This window comes from Silurus meridionalis, chromosome 15 (genome assembly GCF_014805685.1).
Source record: "Silurus meridionalis isolate SWU-2019-XX chromosome 15, ASM1480568v1, whole genome shotgun sequence".
Lineage (NCBI taxonomy): Eukaryota > Metazoa > Chordata > Actinopteri > Siluriformes > Siluridae > Silurus > Silurus meridionalis.
The window spans coordinates 20,588,590-20,608,534 of record NC_060898.1 but is presented as its reverse complement, the minus strand read 5'-3'; the positions used below and the strand labels follow the sequence as shown (position 1 = coordinate 20,608,534).

Here is a 19,945-nt window from a genome sequence, read left to right as displayed (position 1 = left end):
AATTCATTTGTATCCTGCATTTCAAACTATGTCCTGTACTATATCTAATAAAAAAAGTTAACTTCAGCCTTCTTTGTTAGCCTTCTAATGATGGACATGTCCACGTCCTTCAGTCCGTACTTCCGTTCTACGTAGTATGGAAGGGAGACGCGGCGGCTGTCGCGTGGCTGCGGCGAGCACGCACTCAAGCGCGGCCCGGAGCCCGGAGCCTGGCCGCCAACTTCCAGCTTGGAGCCGGGGGCAGCGCCATGACGTCATTCCGTCTCTCTCTCTCTCTCTCTCTCTCTCTCTCTCTCTAACACACACACACACACACACACACCATAGAGACCTACGCCCCTGCAGCCATGCCGCCGAAACACGGGCAGCAGCTCGGATTTGACCCCGATCACCCCTAGGAAGGAGGTGGAAAGAGAAGACGGAGAAAAGCCGGACCGCGCTCGCCGCCACGGACACACCATAACGCGGCAGGGGCACTTCCGCAGTCCAGACGCTGTGTGTCGGGGTGTGTGTAGCCGTTAGCTGGAGTGGAGTGTATGGGAGTGAGCTGGAGAAAAGCAAGGAGCAACCAAGGAGCTGAGGAGGAGGAGGTAAGCTTCCATCAATCCATCTGTCTATACAACAGGAAGGTAAGAAGACAGGCCGGCTCATGAGAAATGTTCGCCGGTTACCAGCGCTTCTTACACGGCTTTCTCACACACACACACGCCGCACACATACCACCGCTCCTGGGTGTCAGTTTGCTTCGAGTTTGCCTTCGAGTCACTGTTTAGGACAGGCGCGCGCGCGCATGTGTGTGTGTGTGTGTGTGTGTGTGTGTGTGTGTTACCCGGATGCTAGCTGTGTTCCTCCCTATACAAGTTAGCATGCTATGTACAGCCATTAGGTTGGTCAGGTAACCACTAAAACCTGCATCATAACAAAGCGGCGTTTTTTCTTCGAATAAAATAAAATATCATATATTTATTCTAAGCAGATGTGATATAAGAACTGTTCTAAGACATTGTGGGTCGTTTGGGTTTGGTTATAAAAGCGTAATTGATTAAGAAGGAGTGGAAAAGGAGGTTCTGTCCACTTCTGAATGCGTACTTGAATACTCAGGAGTGTGTGAGTGTGTCAGGATGGCTGGACCTACCGTGCTGCTGTTTTGCGTACTACACAGTACGGAAGTATGCACTACCTTTCCTTGGGCAGTGGCGTAGCTGCACTTCTAACTAGCATTCCAGCTGTTTTGTTATTAAGGGCATTTTCTTTCAGTATTTTTGCAGGTCAGATTGATCTATGTTTGTTGTTTGAATAGGTATTTGGTAATATATTGAGAAAATGTATATAATAATGTGAAATTCCAGTACAAATCCAGAGGTTGATGAGTGATGATTTGGTACTGATCCGATTCTTGCACTCACATCCCTCACGCCAACTCCGGTTAAACACCCAGACTTTCTAAAGCTCCTGTAGGCAGGTTATAAAAGTCTATGCAAGAGACAGTGGCTTTAACACGTCATGATGGCGTTCGATATTTCAAAAGGGTCCAGGATTACTGGAAAAAAGTGTCCGATCTGATCTGATATCGATTGATTTGGAGTTTCAGATCAACATCCGTCCCGACGGTGCCACTCGATATTGGATCGGCACTGAAAAGATCGTCCTGGTCCTGATGCAAAGGGAATAAAACGTTTTTCGGAAGGGGACATATGATGTCATCGTATTGAATCTCAGGGGCATGATTAAAGAGATCATTGGCAATAGGGATCATCGTGGACCTTTTTATGCAGAGCTTGGACTCGCATTTTGACAGGAACTATAACTCATGAGGTTAAGAACGGAGTCGAATTTAACCCACGGCTTGTAAAAGACAAATAGAGGAATAACATGCTATGATAAGTAAGATAAGACCCCCCCCACCACCACCACCACCACCACCCCCTCCCCTTTAGTCTGCAGGGCTGTTTTGCCTTTCTAGGTCACCAGACTATTTACATATCATCAGAGCCTTTTGACACATGCGTCCTTTTTTCTGTGCGGATTTGTCAGTTTGCTTCGGGATGTCAGCTTTTTACGTCCTTGTCTTGCTCGTGATTCAGCACGTCACCTCGTCCTGATTTGAATTGCTTTCCCTATCATGCTTTAGCAACGTTATTATCGAACAGATTGCAGTATCCGTCCCTCTCTCACACAGTCGGGGAAATAAAGCTCCAGGAGAGAGAACGCCGAGGCGAGTGCGACCTCCGTGCGCTTCTGTGATTTAGCACTAAACCAGCGGATGTGTTTAACACACACAAAGAGAGAGAGAGAGAGAGAGAGAGAGAGAGAGAGAGAGAGAGAGATAGAGAGAGAGTCATATTTTAGCTATCACTTCCCTATGATTCTTTTTTGGTCTTGTTCGAAACCAGGAACCTGTCTAAGGTCGGGTATGAGCTGTTTTTTTCTTGTACTGACATTTTAGTGTGTGTGTGTGTGTGTGTGTGTGTTTGTGTGTGTGTCCTGTTGGTACTTAGTTGTAAGTACAGTGTCTTGGAAATGAGATTAATGCCTTTCTAAAGGTCGTATTAATTTGTTTTGGCGTAACGTAAGCCTGATTAGTATCATTCTGGCACTCGGCAGTGACAGCGGTGATATTTCGGAGGTTTTGCAGGAACACCGTATGCACGCTCGAGGAGTTTAGAATGTAAAAAGTAACATCTATAACTTGGGGATATATAAATTGTGTGCTGTTTGAGGATCCTACAAAGAAGCAAAGGCATGCAGCGATCAGGCATAACGCTATGACATTATAACATTATGAGTGAACAACACTAATTATCTCTTCATCATGGCGCCTGTTAGCCTGTTGGATATATTCATTATGCAGCAAGTGAATATTTAGTCCTCAAAATTGACGTGTTAAAAGCAGGAAAAATGGGCGTAAGGATTTGAGCGAGTGACGTCTAGACGACTGGGTCAGAGCATCTCCAAAACTGCAGCTCTTGTGGGATGTTCCTGGTCTGCAGTGGTCAGAATCGATCAAAAGCGCTCCAAGAAGGAACAGTGGTGAACCCGCGACAGGGTCGAGGCTCATTGATGCACTTGGGGAGCGAAGGCTGGCCCGTGTGGTCCGATCCAACAGACGAACTCCTGTAGCTCAGACTGCTGAAGAAGTTCTTGCTGTTAATGATTGACGGGTCATGAGTGTTTCGGCAGTGAAAAGGGGGCAAACACAATATTAGGCGGGTGGTCATAATGTTATGCCTGGTCAGTGTAACTCAAACATAATTGCATATGCAGTTTTTGGTCGTTATGTATTCATGTCATATGGGAAAGTGGTCAGCTCTGGGTTACTGATCAGAAGGTCAGGTGTTCAAGCCCAAGCTGCCACTCTCAGGCCCTTGAGCAAGGCTCTTAACCCTCTGTTCTCCAGAGTCACTGTTTTATGGCTGACGCTGTGCTCTGATCTCACCCTAGGGATGTTACGAAGAAAGAATTTCACAGTGCTGTAACGTAGATGCAACAAGTAAAAAGCCCCTTTATATAAACCAGGCATGGTAGTCAGATTCTGCAAAACGCTTTACGATTGCGTTCCTTTCTTACCGTAAAAGCGGTGCCACTGCTCCCGTGGCTGGATGCTCTCCGAAGTAGCTCCATTAAGATATTGGATTATAGAGCTCTCTTTAAACTGATTACGTTCATCCGTTTCCACACCGGAGATCCAAAGGCCTTATTAAGACGTTCCAACCTCAGCAAAGCCTCCGCTAATAGTGTCGAAGCCTTAGCGAGTGTAGTTATGCTAACGATGATTAACTTGCTTGGATTTGCTCTATTTATTTATTCCTCCTCCCCGCCAATTCGACATGTATTAGCTAACGTGTAATCAATATGTAATAAGGAATCAGAATGATGGACATTTCGGGAGGGTCTCGTTGATCGAGATCAGTTTTTCAGCCGTGTATTAACTCCAGGATGTGATAAAAGCTCCTGATCAGATACTGATTAAAAAGTCAGTTTTTATCCTGATCAGCGGGATTGATGCCTATTTTTGCTGCGTCATTGTTAATGTTTTTTTTTGTTTGGACAATGGACATTCGTCTGCGTGGTTCTAATGAAGCTTTATGTCTGGTTCTCCTTGTATGAGTCATTCAGAGAGTCGTCTCCCACACACACTGCTCTGAGACAGTAAAGCTGGTGAGGAATGAGCGTGCACGCTAAGCGATGACTTGGCGTAATATTTCTCAGCCGAGCGCATCACCCTCTCCCTCGCTCACACTCTCACTCTTTCCCTCCCACCCACCCTATCTCTCTCTCTTGTTTTTTTCGCCCCTCAACCTTTTTCAGGTTTGAATTGTCCGCTCAGATAGAGGAACCATGACTGAAGCGGAAGGACATTTCTACAGTGTGCAGGTGGGGGACTCTACCTTCACCGTACTGCGGCGCTACCAGCAGCTCCGTGCTATTGGCTCCGGGGCGCAGGGTATCGTCTGGTGAGTGCCACCGTCACGCCATTTTCACGTGTATTGGTATAGATGAACAACCGGTAGAGTTTTTGAATGTACTGTGTTGTTGAGCGAAACGTAATCCTATTACGCCTTAAATATGTCCTTTTGAAAAGCATTATCTGAGTTGACTAGTGGTTTATGGATCACAATCACACTGGGACACTTTAAATATTTACTACTGTCAATATACAGTGAGGAAAATAAGTATTTGAACACCCTGCTATTTTGCAAGTTCTCCCACTTAAAAATCATGGAGGGGTCTGAAATTGTCATCGTAGGTGCATGTCCACTGTGAGAGACATAATCTAAAAAAAAATCCAGAAATCACAATGTATGATTTTTTAACTATTTATTTGTATGATACAGCTGCAAATAAGTATTTGAACACCTGAGAAAGTCAATGTTAATATTTGGTACAGTAGCCTTAGTTTGCAATTACAGAGGTCAAACGTTTCCTGTAGTTTTTCACCAGGTTTGCACACACTGCAGGAGGGATTTTGACCCACTCCTCCACACAGATCTTGTCTAGATCAGTCAGGTTTCTGGCCTGTCGCTGAGAAACACGGAGCATGAGCTCCCTCCAAAGATTCTCTATTGGGTTTAGGTCTGGAGACTGGCTAGGCCACGCCAGAACCTTGATATGCTTCTTACAGAGCCACTCCTTGGTTATCCTGGCTGTGTGCTTCAGGTCATTGTCATGTTGGAAGACCCAGCCTCGACCCATCTTCAATGCTCTAACTGAGGAAAGGAGGTTGTTCCCCAAAATCTCGCAATACATGGCCCTGGTCATCCTCTCCCTAATACAGTGCAGTTGCCCTGTCCCATGTGCAGAAAAACACCCCCAAAGCATGATGCTACCACCCCCATGCTTCACAGTAGGGATGGTGTTCTTGGGATGGTACTCATCATTCTTCTTCCTCCAAACACGTTTAGTGGAATTATGACCCAAAAGTTCTATTTTGGTTAACCCTGACTCTATGCGCTACAACGGCTTGTATCTAAACAGTAGCCTACCAAGAAAGTAATTGTTCACTGTCTTCCTCCTTCCTTTCACAACAATTTCTCTTGGGAGTTTATCTTTTGGCATCGTCGTGCGTTTAAAAAAACACATTTTTTCTACCGATGCCGTGCAGCTCAGAACACAGGTTAGGTGCGTTTTTCATTGTTTTTTTTTCATTGATCTAATGTTATGGGGTTCAGTTTTTTGGCTTAAACTTTGTGAAACCGGGAAACCCCCCGGAAAAATTCATAAATAAGCCACTTCATTGTTTAAGCCAAGGGGTTCAAAACTTGGGAAAAAAGTAGCGGCTTATAGTCCGAAAAAATACGGTATATATATCAGTGGCGGGCCGTGCATTTGGTACCTGGGCCTTCAGTGAGGACTTACCCAACCTAATCCACCTCTTACTACCACCACTATCACATCACAATTGGAGAAACTATCAATACAATACCAAACGCAATATAACAACACGTGGTATTACAGAGAGAGAGAGAGGCATTACACATATGGAGGGTGAACACCATTTTACTAAAGCAAGAAACCCAGTTAAGACTCCAAACCTCTACACTACAACCACAACTGTGCACCTACATCATCTGGAGCAGTACAGAATCAATATTTGTCTAATAACATGACAAAAACATATAAAATGTAAATAAAATACAACCTACTCACCAGAGATGCAGACTCATCATTTGCACTGCTCCTCAGAGTCTCTAATCCAGTGGTACCGCTCGTGTTCACTGGTCTGGAAGTGGAGAACAAACCCTTTCCCCCGGGCTGAGACACGCTAGCTAGCTTCGGGGCTAGCTGACCTCCTCACAATGTCTAGCTTTTCCTGAAAATTGATTTTTAAGTATGTCTGAGACCAAATCAATTTCTCTTCCTCCTTCGCATAATGTCTAACTCTGATGTATTAATGTGTGCAGAACTACACACATGTTTTGCCAGTCGAACTTGGTGGTAACAGTTTCCTTCTGACCAACCAATCAGAGAACGGAAAAATGCTGACGCTATCCTGAGCCAGCTAGCTGCCCTGTGAGGAGAATATGAAATCTGATTGGTTAAAGAAAGAGCAATACTGATTCTGAAGGCCCTGGGCAGATTAGAGTGACGGCAGCACATAGAGGCTGAAATCTGATTGGACAAAAAATCCACAAACACGTACTGGAAGCAGTGCAGCCAAGAGAAACACTATGAAATGAAGAGAATAAACTGTTGGGAATAAATTAATACAATTTCATGGAACAAATATTAGACATTAGGGTGTAAATGTAGGTCAGTGCTTCTGATTGTGTTTAGGCCAGCAGAGAAGGCTTTGCTGGCCCTGACCGCCCGCCAATGGTATATATGTATATATCAAGTTGGATGGGGCTCGTCGGTGGACAACCACTTTAAGGGATCTCCAGAGTCTTGGGCTCTGATATGCATTGTCATATAGAAAGGTGTGTGCCTTTCCAAATAATGTCCAAACGGTTTATTGTACAACAGGTGGGTGCAGAAACATCAAACATCTCAACAACGCTCACGAGAAAGAAAATAATTATTGTTGCAAAATGTCTAAATACTTATGTCTATGTGATCATTTGTTTCCTTTTTAATAGTTTTACAGACATTTCTAGATTTCACGTTGTCATTGTGGGGTACTGCATGTTGATCAATAAGAAAAAAAATCAATCTGATTAGTAAAAAAATGGGGTCTGAATGCTTTCAGTCAATTTTTAGTCAATCTCATCATCCCTAGAATATATTTGCATACCTCTGCTGTTTTACCCCAACTGACCACCAGGGGCAGTGTTAAACACTTGTATACCTCGTCTCTCGTGGTTACACTATCATGTTTTTTCTCTTTTTAGAAACATTTGCTGCCATGCTATCAATGCTGATGAGTATAATAATAATAATAACGGCTTCTTTCTCGTCCCACTGCGTTAAGCTCTGCTCTGGACACTGTCCTGGGCATCCCAGTAGCTGTGAAAAAGCTCAGCCGACCTTTTCAGAACCAGACGCACGCCAAGCGAGCCTACAGAGAGCTGGTGCTGCTCAAATGCGTCAATCACAAGAACGTACGTCACGTTCTCCACCACCACACTCTTCTCCCACGTTTACTCATCATGCTTATCATCCAGGCTGACTCAATCATCCATGTCTCCCTCCACAGATCATTCGTTTACTCAACGTCTTTACACCTCAGAAGTCCCTGGAGGAGTTTCAGGATTTGTAAGCAACATGTTTTTATTTTTTTTTTCTTCTTCTCTCCAATCTTTCTTCCTATGATGCTTTTATATTGATGCTGGCTCAATTTACTGCTTCAGGGAATTGATTTGTTAGCGGGCCAAGCTATTATTATTCATAGCTTCGCCGAGGTCGTAATACTCCCCGCGTGGGCGGAGATAAATAACCTGCTGCCTCCTAGGTATCTGGTTATGGAGCTGATGGATGCCAGCTTGTGTCAGGTGATCCACATGGACCTGGACCATGAGAGGATGTCCTACTTGCTTTACCAAATCCTGTGTGGCATCCGACATCTCCATTCTGCCGGAATCATTCACAGGGTAACGTGTAGGAAGAATTTGCGATATACGCATTAACGTAACGCTGCGTGCAGTGGCATCTCAATGCAGTATATTTTCAAAATAGGAAACACTGCCAAAATGTGCCTCCAGTTCCTATTTTCATTAGGATGATTTGCTCCTGACGTATTAATCATACTCGAGTAGAAGTATAGACACATTAGTGCAAAACGTACTCCATCACAAGTTCAAAATGGAAAAGTCTTATGAAATCTGATTTGATCAGTTCTTGAGCATTTCACTCGTATTGATCAAAGATTACACTAGTCCTCAGAACTTTTTTTTTTTTTTTGAAAAGCCAAAAACAGTCGATTTGTGAGGTTTTATTTCCTAAAATACAAATTAAATTGTACACATCAACACTGCATTAACCATCAACACAACAGCCTGTTCATTATGCCAGAATGAAACAAAGATCAAACAAGTCGAAAAAAGTGGTAAAGCGATCTTTCATCAAACAATCTCTAAATAACAAATACAATTACAGTATTATGTCACAAAGGAGAAGAAAATGGCCTGTTCTGCAGCACGACAGGTGCAAAAGTAATTGGTTATAGTCATTGTCAAGTAAAATATAGTGAAGTAAAAATGACATCCATTGAATTATAAATGTAGTTAAGTAGAGACTAAAAATTGCTTATATCTTAAATACTCAGTAAAACTAGACAGTAGTTGTAAAGTAGTAAAGCAATCTTTCCAAAAAGGGATCTTTAATTAACAAATCAAATTATAGTATAATTTCATAAAGCAGAAGAACCCTTAGTATTTAATAGATATAAAATGAAAGTAAATGATTTAAGATAAAGTTAAAGCACATATTCAGAGCTGCCTGATTCGATGCAGCTCAGGTTTTGAGCCGAATGACATCTTTAACAAAGGTGCAAAATGTAACAGTAATTGTCAAAATATAGTGGAGAAAAAACGCACGTATATTGAATAATAAATGTAGTTGAGTGAAGACTAAAAGTTGCTTATATCTTTAATACTCAGTGAAACTGGAACGTAACCAAAAAATTACTTAAGTACATTAACGCAGTGCATTTACTCAAATACTTTAACCCAGCGGTCCCCAAACTTTTTATCAGACAATATTTCCACAGACCGGCCTTTATGGTGTGGCGGATAAATACAACAAAATAAAATGATATGACCATAAAAACTGATATTTTCTAAATATAATAATAATCATGAATCCACTGTGTTTTTTTTGTTTATTTTGCTCGCTTGTTGGTTTCAATTAAGTGATAATGTATTATGTGTTAGCGGCCGGAGCCCCTTTAAGAAGGTATCGGATGGAGGTAAGACATGTGACTGATGCATCATGACATGCATCAAGAGTGAGTCATAGACAGATGTGGCGGAGAGAATCCGGTCATTTTCCAAAATAAAACATCGCTCAGAATCAGATAATAAATAAAAACGGAAATAATGTAAGTTATGTATTCTTTCTTCCCGGTACCAATTGACCCATGGACCGGTGCCGGTCCCCGGCCCGGGGGTTGGACCCCACTGCTTTTCACCACTGCAACAAATTTTCTTTTTGAAATGCCTTAAATCTGATTTTGAGTATATATGCATGCGGCAGAGGGCACAATTTTGTCATATCGCTATCACCATCGTAAGATCGAAAAACCTACGTTAAACCTACCTCTGAGACCTGTACTGAAAAACAGCCTTGCGTTATTTAATCATATTGTTTTTACATTCATGGTTATTTTTGGTAGAGTCCTGATCCAGATTGACGCTGATTGATCTCAATATAAAATGAATGAGAATGAATTCAATATGACAATATGATCTTGTCCTCTTTACTTTACTGAATATTCTCATATGTGCTCCTCTGAACTTCCTAATCAGCAAGAAACCTGAATGACTGAAGCCTTGGTTAAGTTTCAATGTTCGTTACACTCGGCAGCTTGCTGCAGTCGATACGCAGACATCGAATCCAGAGCCTCATAACAAATGATGCAATATGCTGGATTTTTATATACAGCCTATTGTGTGGGTCTGGTTGTGCAGGAACCCAGAAATGTTGCCCAAGCACAGCTTTGGTTAGACATGTCATGATTGTACGATTAGCTACAAATCACCATGGATATGATCCTTCTCTTTTTCCCTGCTTTTCAGGACCTGAAGCCCAGTAACATTGTGGTGAAATCGGACTGCACTTTAAAAATCCTCGACTTTGGCCTGGCCAGGACCGCCTGCACCAACTTCATGATGACGCCGTACGTGGTGACCAGATACTACAGAGCACCGGAGGTCATTTTAGGCATGAAGTACAAGGAGAACGGTGTGGTTCCACTCATGATCTTAATGAAACGTGGTCACCTCGGACGCTTATTGGAGTTTTGAATGTTGTATATTTCTTGTGTGTTTGCTTTCGCAGTGGATATTTGGTCAGTGGGCTGCATCATGGGGGAAATGGTCAAAGGCAGCGTCATATTCCAAGGCACCGATCGTATCCTAGCCGCTGGTTTCAACTCGCTCCAAAGTGTTTTGTTTTACAGTGTTTTGTAAGGTGACATGTTTCCTTCGTTTCCCACAATCCGTGTTAGCAGCTCCTTTCCATTAACTTCTTGGGATACCACGCCATGCTTTGCTGCACACACAGATGACAGAAGAACGCATTTGCGAGGCATCGGCTCCCCTGGGAGGACAGAGTCTGTTCTTTGGATCTGTCTAGACGTCTCTGTTTCTTTTTGGTGCAGTACAATTTTTAAATGTTTTGGCATCTTCAAACAGACTGCGCTTAGTAATGCGAAGAATTTCATTTCCTTTGCCGGCCTTGGCCTGCCGTCTGTGTGCCAAGCCTGAATACATCGCAGTCAACATATTTAATTATTGGCAAGTAAAAATAAAATGTGGCTGTAAATAAAATATATTCATCAGAGGGCTAATAATTAGCCTTTTTTTTACTTTTTTTAAAATTAATATTTGTAGAATTTTGTGACTCGTGAATTATATCATGAGCTCCCAAAGCCACGTGTCACGGTTATTTTTAAGGATGTGCACTGTGCTGAGATATTTCTTTTCAAATTTGCTTGAATGACTATTTTAAAGAATAAAATCCAAAAAAGTTTGGACACTGTGTAAAATGTAAACAAAAAACAAGGCAATGATCTTAGAAACCCATTTTTTATTAACAATAGAACATAGAAAACATATCAAATGTTGAGGAAATTTAGGTCATTTTGAAGTTCATCGCCGCAACACGTTCGAAAAAAGTTGGGTCAGGGCACCACAAGTCTGGAGAAAGTTGTGTTATTACAATTACAAACAGTTCGACAAACATTTTGCAACTAATTCGGTAATTGAAAAAAGGTCAGTAAGATGATTGCGTATTAATAGTGTATCTTGTAGAGTCTCTCAGAAGTAAATATGGGCGGAGCTTCACCAATCTGTAAAAGTCTTCAAATTGCACAACATTTGAATAGTTCATCATTTACAGCACATAATATCATTAAAAGTTTAAAAGAATGTGGAGAAATCTCTGTGCACAAGGTACAGGTGTGAAAATCAGTATTGGATGGTCGTGATCTTCATGCCTTAGGGCGGCACTGCATTTAAAACCGGCATGATTCTGTAATGGAAATCACTGCATGGGCTCATTAACACCTCCAGACATCATTGTCTGTGAACATCCACAAATCCGGGTTGAATCTCCGTCACGCGACAAAGAAGGCATGATCCAGAAATGCCGCCATCTTTCTGGGCCAAAGCTCGTTTGAAATGTACTGAGGCAAAGTGGAAAATTGAATTGTGGTCAGACCAATAAAATTTTGTATTTTTTTGTGTAACTATGGACACCACATATTCTGTCCTAAAGAGGAGAGGGAGCATCTGGCGTGTTATCAGCACCCAATTCAAAAAGCCTGTTGAGCAGCTAGAATCCTGCATCCAACCCATATGAGACAACATTCCTCTTCCAAAACCTCGTCAACTGGTCTCCTCAGTTCTCAGATCCAACACCAAGTAGTAAACATGGCCCCGTCCCAACAATTTTGAGACCTGTTGCTTGAAATTGTGAATTGAATGCGGATTTATGAGATTTGCAATTAATCCCATTCTGTTTTTTTTATTTACATTTTGCACATTGTGTAAAAATGGAGATTTATTAAGCAGAATGATGATTATTATACGATCAGCAATTCATCTTCAGCTCTGCCTTAATATCTGTGCATGAGACTTTTTTTAACGATTTCATCAATTTATTTATGCCCCAATTTGCCAATTGTTGTCATGTCACAGTTGTTTTAACTTGCAGCCGAATAAACAGCAGATGGCATGACTTGTTTAGATTAAAAAAAAAGCTGCTGCTTGCTTTTCATTGGAAAACATTTACCAGCTGGCTGTCAGTGCACACTGTTAGGATCACTCACTTCCTATTCTTCATTCAGTATTGCAAGTAGCAGCGTAGCTCACCGAACTAACAGCCGTCTAATGGAAAACAGTTCTGCATGTATGAATTAGTGTTTTTTTTTAACCCTTAACGTGGCTGTCACTAGACATTGACCAGTGGAATAAGGTTATCGAGGTGCTAGGAACTCCTTCTCTAGAGTTCATGAACCGTTTGATGGAGACAGTGAGGAACTACGTGATGAACAAGCCACATTTCCCAGGAGTCAGTTTTAGCGAGCTCTTCCCAGACTGGGCTTTCCCCTCAGAGACCGAGCACGACAAACTTAAGAGTAAGATGACTATATGATTATTCTTATATGATTGCTAGATTTCTTGTCAAAAGCTTGTTTTTTAAGAAAAAAAAATCTCAAGCCTTGATATAATTTTCTTTTGCATCTTCTGCAGCAAGTCAAGCTCGGGATCTGTTGTCGAAGATGCTGGTAATCGATCCAGAGTCGCGCATCTCTGTGCAGGACGCTCTGAATCATCCCTATATCCACGTGTGGTACGACCCGGCTGAGGCGGATGCGGTGTGTGCACACGCTCTTTTTCCATTTCACAAATAATCCGTTCATCTGCCAAATCCAAGTCTATCTCACCCAAAAATCTCATCAATGAATACATTACATGGTCAAAAGTATGAGACACTTGACTTTTCCTGCCATATGTGGTTCTTCCGCAAACCGTTGGAGGCACACAGCTGTTCAGGATGTCACTGGATCAAGCAGTATGGAACTTTCTCCACACGTGAACTAGAAGAGCCAAACCTGTTCCAGCATGACAATGCATTCTTCATTGAGATATGGTTCACATGGGTTTGAGTGGAAGATCTTCTGATAAAAAGCTCTGACCTCAACATTATTGTACACCTTTAGGAGGAATTCACCCCAGGCCTCCTCACCCTATATCAATAACCGACTTAATTGGCTAAATGAACAGACACTCACACACAAACTGTACACTGATCAGGCATAACATGACCTCCTGCTTAATATTGTGTTGGTCGCCCCATTGCTGCCAAAACAGTTCTGACAGTAGCTACAGGAGCTCGTCTGTTGGAACGGACCACACGTGCCCCACCTCGCCCACGACCCTGTCGCCGATTTACCGCTGTTCCTTTCTTGGAGCACTTTTAATAGATTCTGACCACTGCAGACCAGGAACATACCACAAGAGCTGCAGTTTTGGAGATGCTCTGACCCAGTTGGTTAGACGTCACAATTTGTCAAACTCGCTCAAATCCTTACGCTCGTCCATTTATAAATTCAACTTCTAACATTAATTTTGAGGACTAAATGTTCACTTGCTGCATAATGAATATGTCCACCCACTAACAGGTGCCATGATGAAGAGATAATCAGTGTCGTTCACTTCACCGCTCATAATGTTATTATGTCATAATGAGAATTCAAATAATTTTCATAGTTATTTCAATGTTTATGACTGATTGATTTTTTTTCTGTGTTTGCAATCTATTTGTTTTTATGCATAATGTTAGATTTGAATATTTTGCTTTTTATAAAAGCTATGAGATTCGTTGAAAAATTGTGCACAAAATAAGTTTTTGCCTAACTGTTCCATTCAAAACCCAGGTTTTTTTCTTATGTCCAGTTTTGTAACAGCTTATTTGTATTTTTTGCAGCCTCCACCTCAAATCTCAGACAAACAGTTGGAAGAGAGGGAGCACAGCATAGAACAGTGGAAAGGTAGAAGCCGTTGCCAGAAAAGAGGCTTATTCGTCTAAAGATTAGTAAGAACGTGTTCCATTGACAAGATGATTCATTTTCTCCATCTGCCTTTCACTAGAGCTGATCTATAAAGAGGTGATGGACTGGGAAGAGAGGAACAAAAACGGCCTCCTAAAAGACGAGTGCTTAGGTGAGTCGACCCGGGTGACCTGGGTTTTTACTTCGGAGTTAAATTGGGGTTAACGTTTTGTGTGTGTGTGTGTACGCTATTTAGATGGAGCGGTAAACAGCAGTGCCACAGCTTCTCAGTCCTCTTCCATTAACGACATCTCGTCCATGTCCACCGAGCAGACCCTGGCATCAGACACGGATAGTTCCTGCATCGACACCATCGCCGGAGGATTAGAGGAGTGACCGTGAGCCTCTCGCACCATAGCGCTCTCTTTCAATCTTTTCTCTTTTTCCTCTCTCTGTCTCTCTCTTTCTCTTTATTCCTCCTCCACACATTTTTTCCAGATGGCAGTGTGGGCCCTGACTTGTTCCAGACAGCCAGGCTGTGACACTCCAGGGTTCTTCTGTCATTTTACACCTGGTTTCTTTGCATTCAGTTGCATTTTATACCCTAGATCATTTGAGACTAAGTCTTTACATATTTTAGAGCAGGAAGTAAAACAGTTCCTATAGCTACAGGCTCTAATATCTATTCTTTCCTTTTGGTTTCTTTAATGGAAATGTGCCTAAAGAGTTCCTTAAACGATTCCTGCCATGGAAGTTTAAGAAAAAAAAAAAAATCATCTTTCCAAATTGACCTTTCCCATTTATTTATGTTCGAGGTATCAAAACGTTTCAAGACTAGTTTTGTAACACACCAACAGATGGCAGCACAAGGCTGCATGCACAGTCACAGGGACCACCGAACTTCATAAGTCAGTGTCCCAAAAGAGATCGTCCAGTGTACATCGGAAGCCGGTGCTATTCTGAGCACGTGTCACGTCTGCGATTTCATCACGTTAGAACAACGACAACTGTTACCGAGCTCTCCTCACACATTAGTTTCTCGCCAACTTGATCTCACTTCCGCACCCGCCGTACTCTCCAGATTTGGCTCCTGCGTACCTCGCTTTCTTCCCGAAGATTAAGATTTGTCTCGACGGTCGTCGATTCGACACCGTTGCGGAGATCCAGCACGTATCGCAGAAGGTGCTTGACACGCTTCGAAAAGAAGACTTCCAGGACACATTCCAGAAGTTGCAGGAACGCAGGGGGCGCTGTATTGCTGTGCAAGGGGACTATTTTGAAGGTGATAGCGTTTAAACATTGATAAATAAAGTCCTTTCTTGTAAACAGAGCCAGTCTCGAAACGTTTGGATACCACCTCTTACGTGTAGGCTTTCCAGATTATAGTCAATATGGTGTTAAGTATAATAAACTTCTAGCTGGAATTATTAACTTTGAAGTTCATGGTACTTTTCTTCATTGCTACCATTTACCTTCTTCTTCTCTCCTTGTCTGCGTTCTATGTGGCTGATCTTACATTTCATATTCTCTCTCAAGAAGCACAGACACTCCGGGAACGAGCTACTGGACAGCGAGTTACCTGCTCTGGAAACGTTTTAAGTTCTTGAATTTGTGTTCAAAGTATTGCATGCCACTGATCTCGAACTCTTAAACCATACGTTTACAGTCCCACCAAGACCACCCCCAATTATGCCTGAACACACTTGCGAAATGGTAGTGCCTGCCCCTGTATATAGACACGATACAACCATGTTTTCAGTCGGAGAACTCGATAATGCATCTCACTCATATAGGGTGTAGCCATGTATATATACATATATAGAGAAAATGTGTGTAAAAAAAAAAAAAGACAAATGTTTGTGTCATGACTTTACAGCTTCTCTGAACGTGGTGTTGCGAAAGTACTGTGTATGCCATACACTTTTTATTTTAAAATCGTGTGCATTGCCGGAAATTGTATTTGTTGCCGGCAAAAGCGGCCGCGGAAGCAGCGCACAAAACCTCCTTCCTTTATCATATCAAACGGAATTGTACAAGACCCTGCAGTGTTTAGAAATCATCCGAACAGAATTGTACATACGAGCTCAAGGTGTGTACGATTCTATTTTTTATTTTTTTTTGAACGGATCTGTAGTTTTTAATTCCTCATCGAAAACCAGTGCCCTCGTAAAGGGGTGGGGGGGAGTGGGGGGGCTTATTTTAACCTGAACTCACCCATAGGGTGATTATTCCCCCAGGGTCTCCATTGTGACTGCATTTACTAGTTGGCATGCTGTGACTAAACACAGCGAGTAGCATTGTATTATAAATCTCTTGTCCTGTTAACACAATGGAATGTTCTTCACATTGCACTCCATTGTTACTTGACTGTCCAGTTTTTTTTTTTTTTTTTCTCTCTCTCTCCCTCTCTCTCACCCGCCCCTCCTTTTTTTTTTTATTTACTTTTTCGTTAAACCGAGACTAAACACCGTCTGTGCTGAGACTTGTGAACAAAATAAACAATTCCATCGTGTAATATAGCTATTATTTTACAAAAAAATGCATGAAAGCTTTCGTTCAGTGCAATTATAAGTGCAGACCAGGGAATGTTGCTTCATAAAACGTCTTTAGAAGATCCTTTCCTCAGCTATATAAGACTCATCTGAAGAGGAACCTCATCTTCATGCGGTGCGTAGAGGCTTCCTCGGATCGGCATTCCGAAGAACTTACCTTCACTGAACACAGAAGTACAGCCTCAGCATCACGCCTGATCTTCATGCCTTAATATCTTCACGTTTGTTTTTTTTTGGTTTTTTTTGGAGCTTTATTTGGATGGACTGAATGGTGGAAGAAAAGCATTGTTTGCTTTTGCACAACAGCTTTGACATTTATGAACTACACATACACAGCATTTCTGTAACAAACAACAAAAAAAACGAGCGCGATCCAAGTGACCTCACACGGTCCTTCATTACATAATAGTACCACAGTAATAATGTATAATGATGCATTATTTATTGCACTAGTGCACTGTGTTTCTGATTTTCTTCCCCTTTCGTAAGTTTTGTTAAGAGACAATTCTGCAAGCACTTTTTGTGAGCAAATGTGAGCTTTGTGGTATCCCAGATGCCAGCCATTAACTTTTTGGAAGGGCTTACTGGTGTTTTAAAAAGGTATATTTCTGACATTTTTGTCACTTGAGCAAGCTGCATTGTATCTGAACAAGTTTCAAACGAACGTTTTCTTTTTTTCTTTTCTTTTTTCGAACACTTCATCGCAAAAAAAAAAAACCTTTCTGAAAAATCAATATATTAACTGCTATGTATGAATAATCCTCTTACCGCTTCTTTGTGGGTTCTATTGTCGTGTCAAGTATGGATGTGATCTTTTGTGGGTTGTTGCAAATGGAATCCCCTCGAGTTTCCGTCATTCAACCCTGTCGAAAAAACATATGCAAAACCTCAACCGGGAGTGTAGTCTGCTGCAATCGAGTGTTCCTCCATTCATTTGTATGAATGGGGGGAGAAAAAAAAGAAAAAACCAATCTGTAACAAATTGCCAAATAAAACACTTTAAATGATGGGCTTTTTTTACGTTTCTTATACATTTTATTTCGGTACAAATGCAGTTTTTCGAGTGGTGACTAAAGTCTTTAATACAGACCCGTGTGACTGTTTATTAAAGTTTGTAAATATAATTGTTTTTCATTTGAATTACATTTAAATCACCCCGTGTTAGTTAAAGTGTTTAAGCAGTTTCTCAAGAGTGCATTGGAATTAACGCATCCTCGTTTATTTTATAATACCATGCTTGCTAACGTTGTCTCCTGCCCCGCTTTTGAATCATTTCATTGTCTTTCTTTAGCTGTATAGCAAAAGGCATATTTTTCAAACATGCATGTCATTTTTTTCAGTTCTCGAGTCCTCTGTCTCCTGCTTGGTCCAGTAGGCTTGTAGCATGTGTTCATGCCAGTAGAAATCGTATCTGTTCCCCAAAAGTCAGTCTCAGTCTTGGGAGTCTCAGAAGCTTTGAATGATGCGCTCTGTTTTCCGAGCCTCGGAGCTCAGCTCTCCAAAGGTGTCAAAGAACTGCTCCATCTCTTGTTGTAGTGTGGCGTTTCGTCGGTCTGCATCCGCCCGAGCTCGTTCCATGTTCCGCATCTTGATTTCAGCAACGGTGACGCTTCGGCGCTGTTGCTCCAGAGTGGCACGCAGTCCTGCTACCTGCCCCTGGAGGGCCTCGTTACGCTGCTCCAACCTTAACAGATGGATTAAACATATGGTGATTTTTCTATCTTCTCTAAAATAACAAAGAAACAAAACACATACAAGGATATTTTACAGCATAACAAAAATATATTATGTTGGTCATCTGCATGAGGAAGTGAAACTTTTATCTTCAGTCAGCATTATGGAAAACTTGGACCAAACATGGAGCATATTCTTACTTGTTGATCTTGGCTTCAAACTCAGCCCTCTGCCTGGCCATTTGCTGCCGCAGGCCAACCACAAGGCACTGTATCGCTTGAGAGGCTGGAGGGTCTTTTAAATCTGAAGGAGCATTTGGAAGAAAGACCTCACTGCTCCCTGTACTCAATGGGGCATCAGTCGGGGCAGAGGAAGAAGCAGGGGAGTTTGGATGCAAGTCACTTTCTCCAAGGTCTGACCTGACAGAAGGGAAACATACAGAGCTGTGGCAAGGGCTAGCAGTTCCACCGCTACCAGAGCCTCTATCACCAAGCAGGATCTCACAGGAGGACCAGGAGCCGGTGCTATCGGCCATTCTAGCAGTACCACCCTCCAAGTCTACTATCCCAGTGCCAGCTTCCCCTTCTTCTAAACAGTCATCCAACTGAATTCCAGGTAACATGTTGTCATACACAGATATCATGCTGTCTTGGGCATCACTGCTCCCGCCACTACACCCTAGAGCCCTCTCCGTCTCCCAGCCACATTGCCCCAGGCCTGGCCAACTTGTGGATTGCAAACATCCCTCTTGCCCTTCTTCTGTTACTGTAGTTGTTGAGGAGGAGGCAGTAGGTGATGTGATTGGGGGAGGCAAAAGTCCAGAGTGATTAGACTCCTGTGGCAAAGGGACTGGTCTGTGGTTTTCATAAAGAAGAGCAGAGCTTGCCTGAGAAGAGACTTCCAGACTTTGCAGATGTAATTCAGGTTGGTGATGCGGAGTGTGATAACTTTGGGAAGAAAATCTCAGTTCGTTCGTAAGAGGTAGAGAGAATTTCCTTACGCATGGCTTGAACGTCTGAGCTGGTTGTGGTACATGGCTTAGATCAAGCTGAGGCTCGCTCGGAGGAGTTGTAGGCTTGGTGCACACCCATTCTACATGGCTGGCTTGTCTGTGTGTGGAGGCAAAAGCAGGTCCAGGGCTTCCTGGTGCCTTGCGATTGTTTTCTCTAGAAAAGAGCATAACATGCTCTCTGATCAGCTCCGACATCAGATGTTGCACTATAGCAGCACCTAGAGAGTAGTGAGGGAAAAATTGGATAATTTTAGTGACTTGATTCTTTGAATCTCGTTCATAAAAATTAACAAATCCCCTTTTCTTTTGTGTTTTAGTTTATTTTGTTCCTTTGATCAGAAATGAAAGAAAATGTTACATTTTCATTAAGCAGATCCTCCAACTTGTCTACATACACATTTTTTTCAATAATTTATATATGTATATATAACACCATAGTGTATATGGGAGTCACATGACAAAAGAACGAACGACTCAGACCAGAGGACTGGTGCGATAAACTACTCAATTCTGTTTCCTGCGGAATGCACTGCATAGCGTCTATTGGAGTCGCAT

General features: G+C 42.2%; 2 protein-coding genes across 4 annotated transcripts in view; one reads left to right on the top strand and one right to left on the bottom strand.

Annotated features, from left to right (window-relative positions):
• The first annotated feature begins 8 nt into the window (after nucleotides 1-8).
• mapk9 (mitogen-activated protein kinase 9) lies at nucleotides 9-17,711 on the top strand. The gene is made up of 12 exons (XM_046867410.1): nucleotides 9-590; nucleotides 4,309-4,454; nucleotides 7,409-7,538; nucleotides 7,634-7,692; nucleotides 7,889-8,027; nucleotides 10,173-10,338; nucleotides 10,435-10,506; nucleotides 12,554-12,736; nucleotides 12,852-12,976; nucleotides 14,089-14,152; nucleotides 14,253-14,324; nucleotides 14,409-17,711. Exons 2-12 carry the CDS (start codon nucleotides 4,339-4,341, stop codon nucleotides 14,546-14,548), a joined length of 1,266 nt encoding a protein of 421 aa, XP_046723366.1. The 5' UTR covers nucleotides 9-590; nucleotides 4,309-4,338; the 3' UTR covers nucleotides 14,549-17,711.
• Nucleotides 17,533-19,945, bottom strand: part of si:ch211-247j9.1 (rho GTPase-activating protein 24) — a 15,637-nt gene continuing 13,224 nt past the window's right edge. For all 3 annotated transcript variants that reach the window (XM_046867407.1, XM_046867406.1, XM_046867408.1), the window contains 2 exons: nucleotides 18,579-19,608; nucleotides 17,533-18,388 (listed from right to left, as the gene is read on the bottom strand). In XM_046867407.1, the coding sequence (XP_046723363.1) occupies nucleotides 18,151-18,388; nucleotides 18,579-19,608 (1,268 nt within the window). In that variant the 3' untranslated portion in view covers nucleotides 17,533-18,150. The remainder of the gene's footprint in view (nucleotides 18,389-18,578; nucleotides 19,609-19,945) is intronic.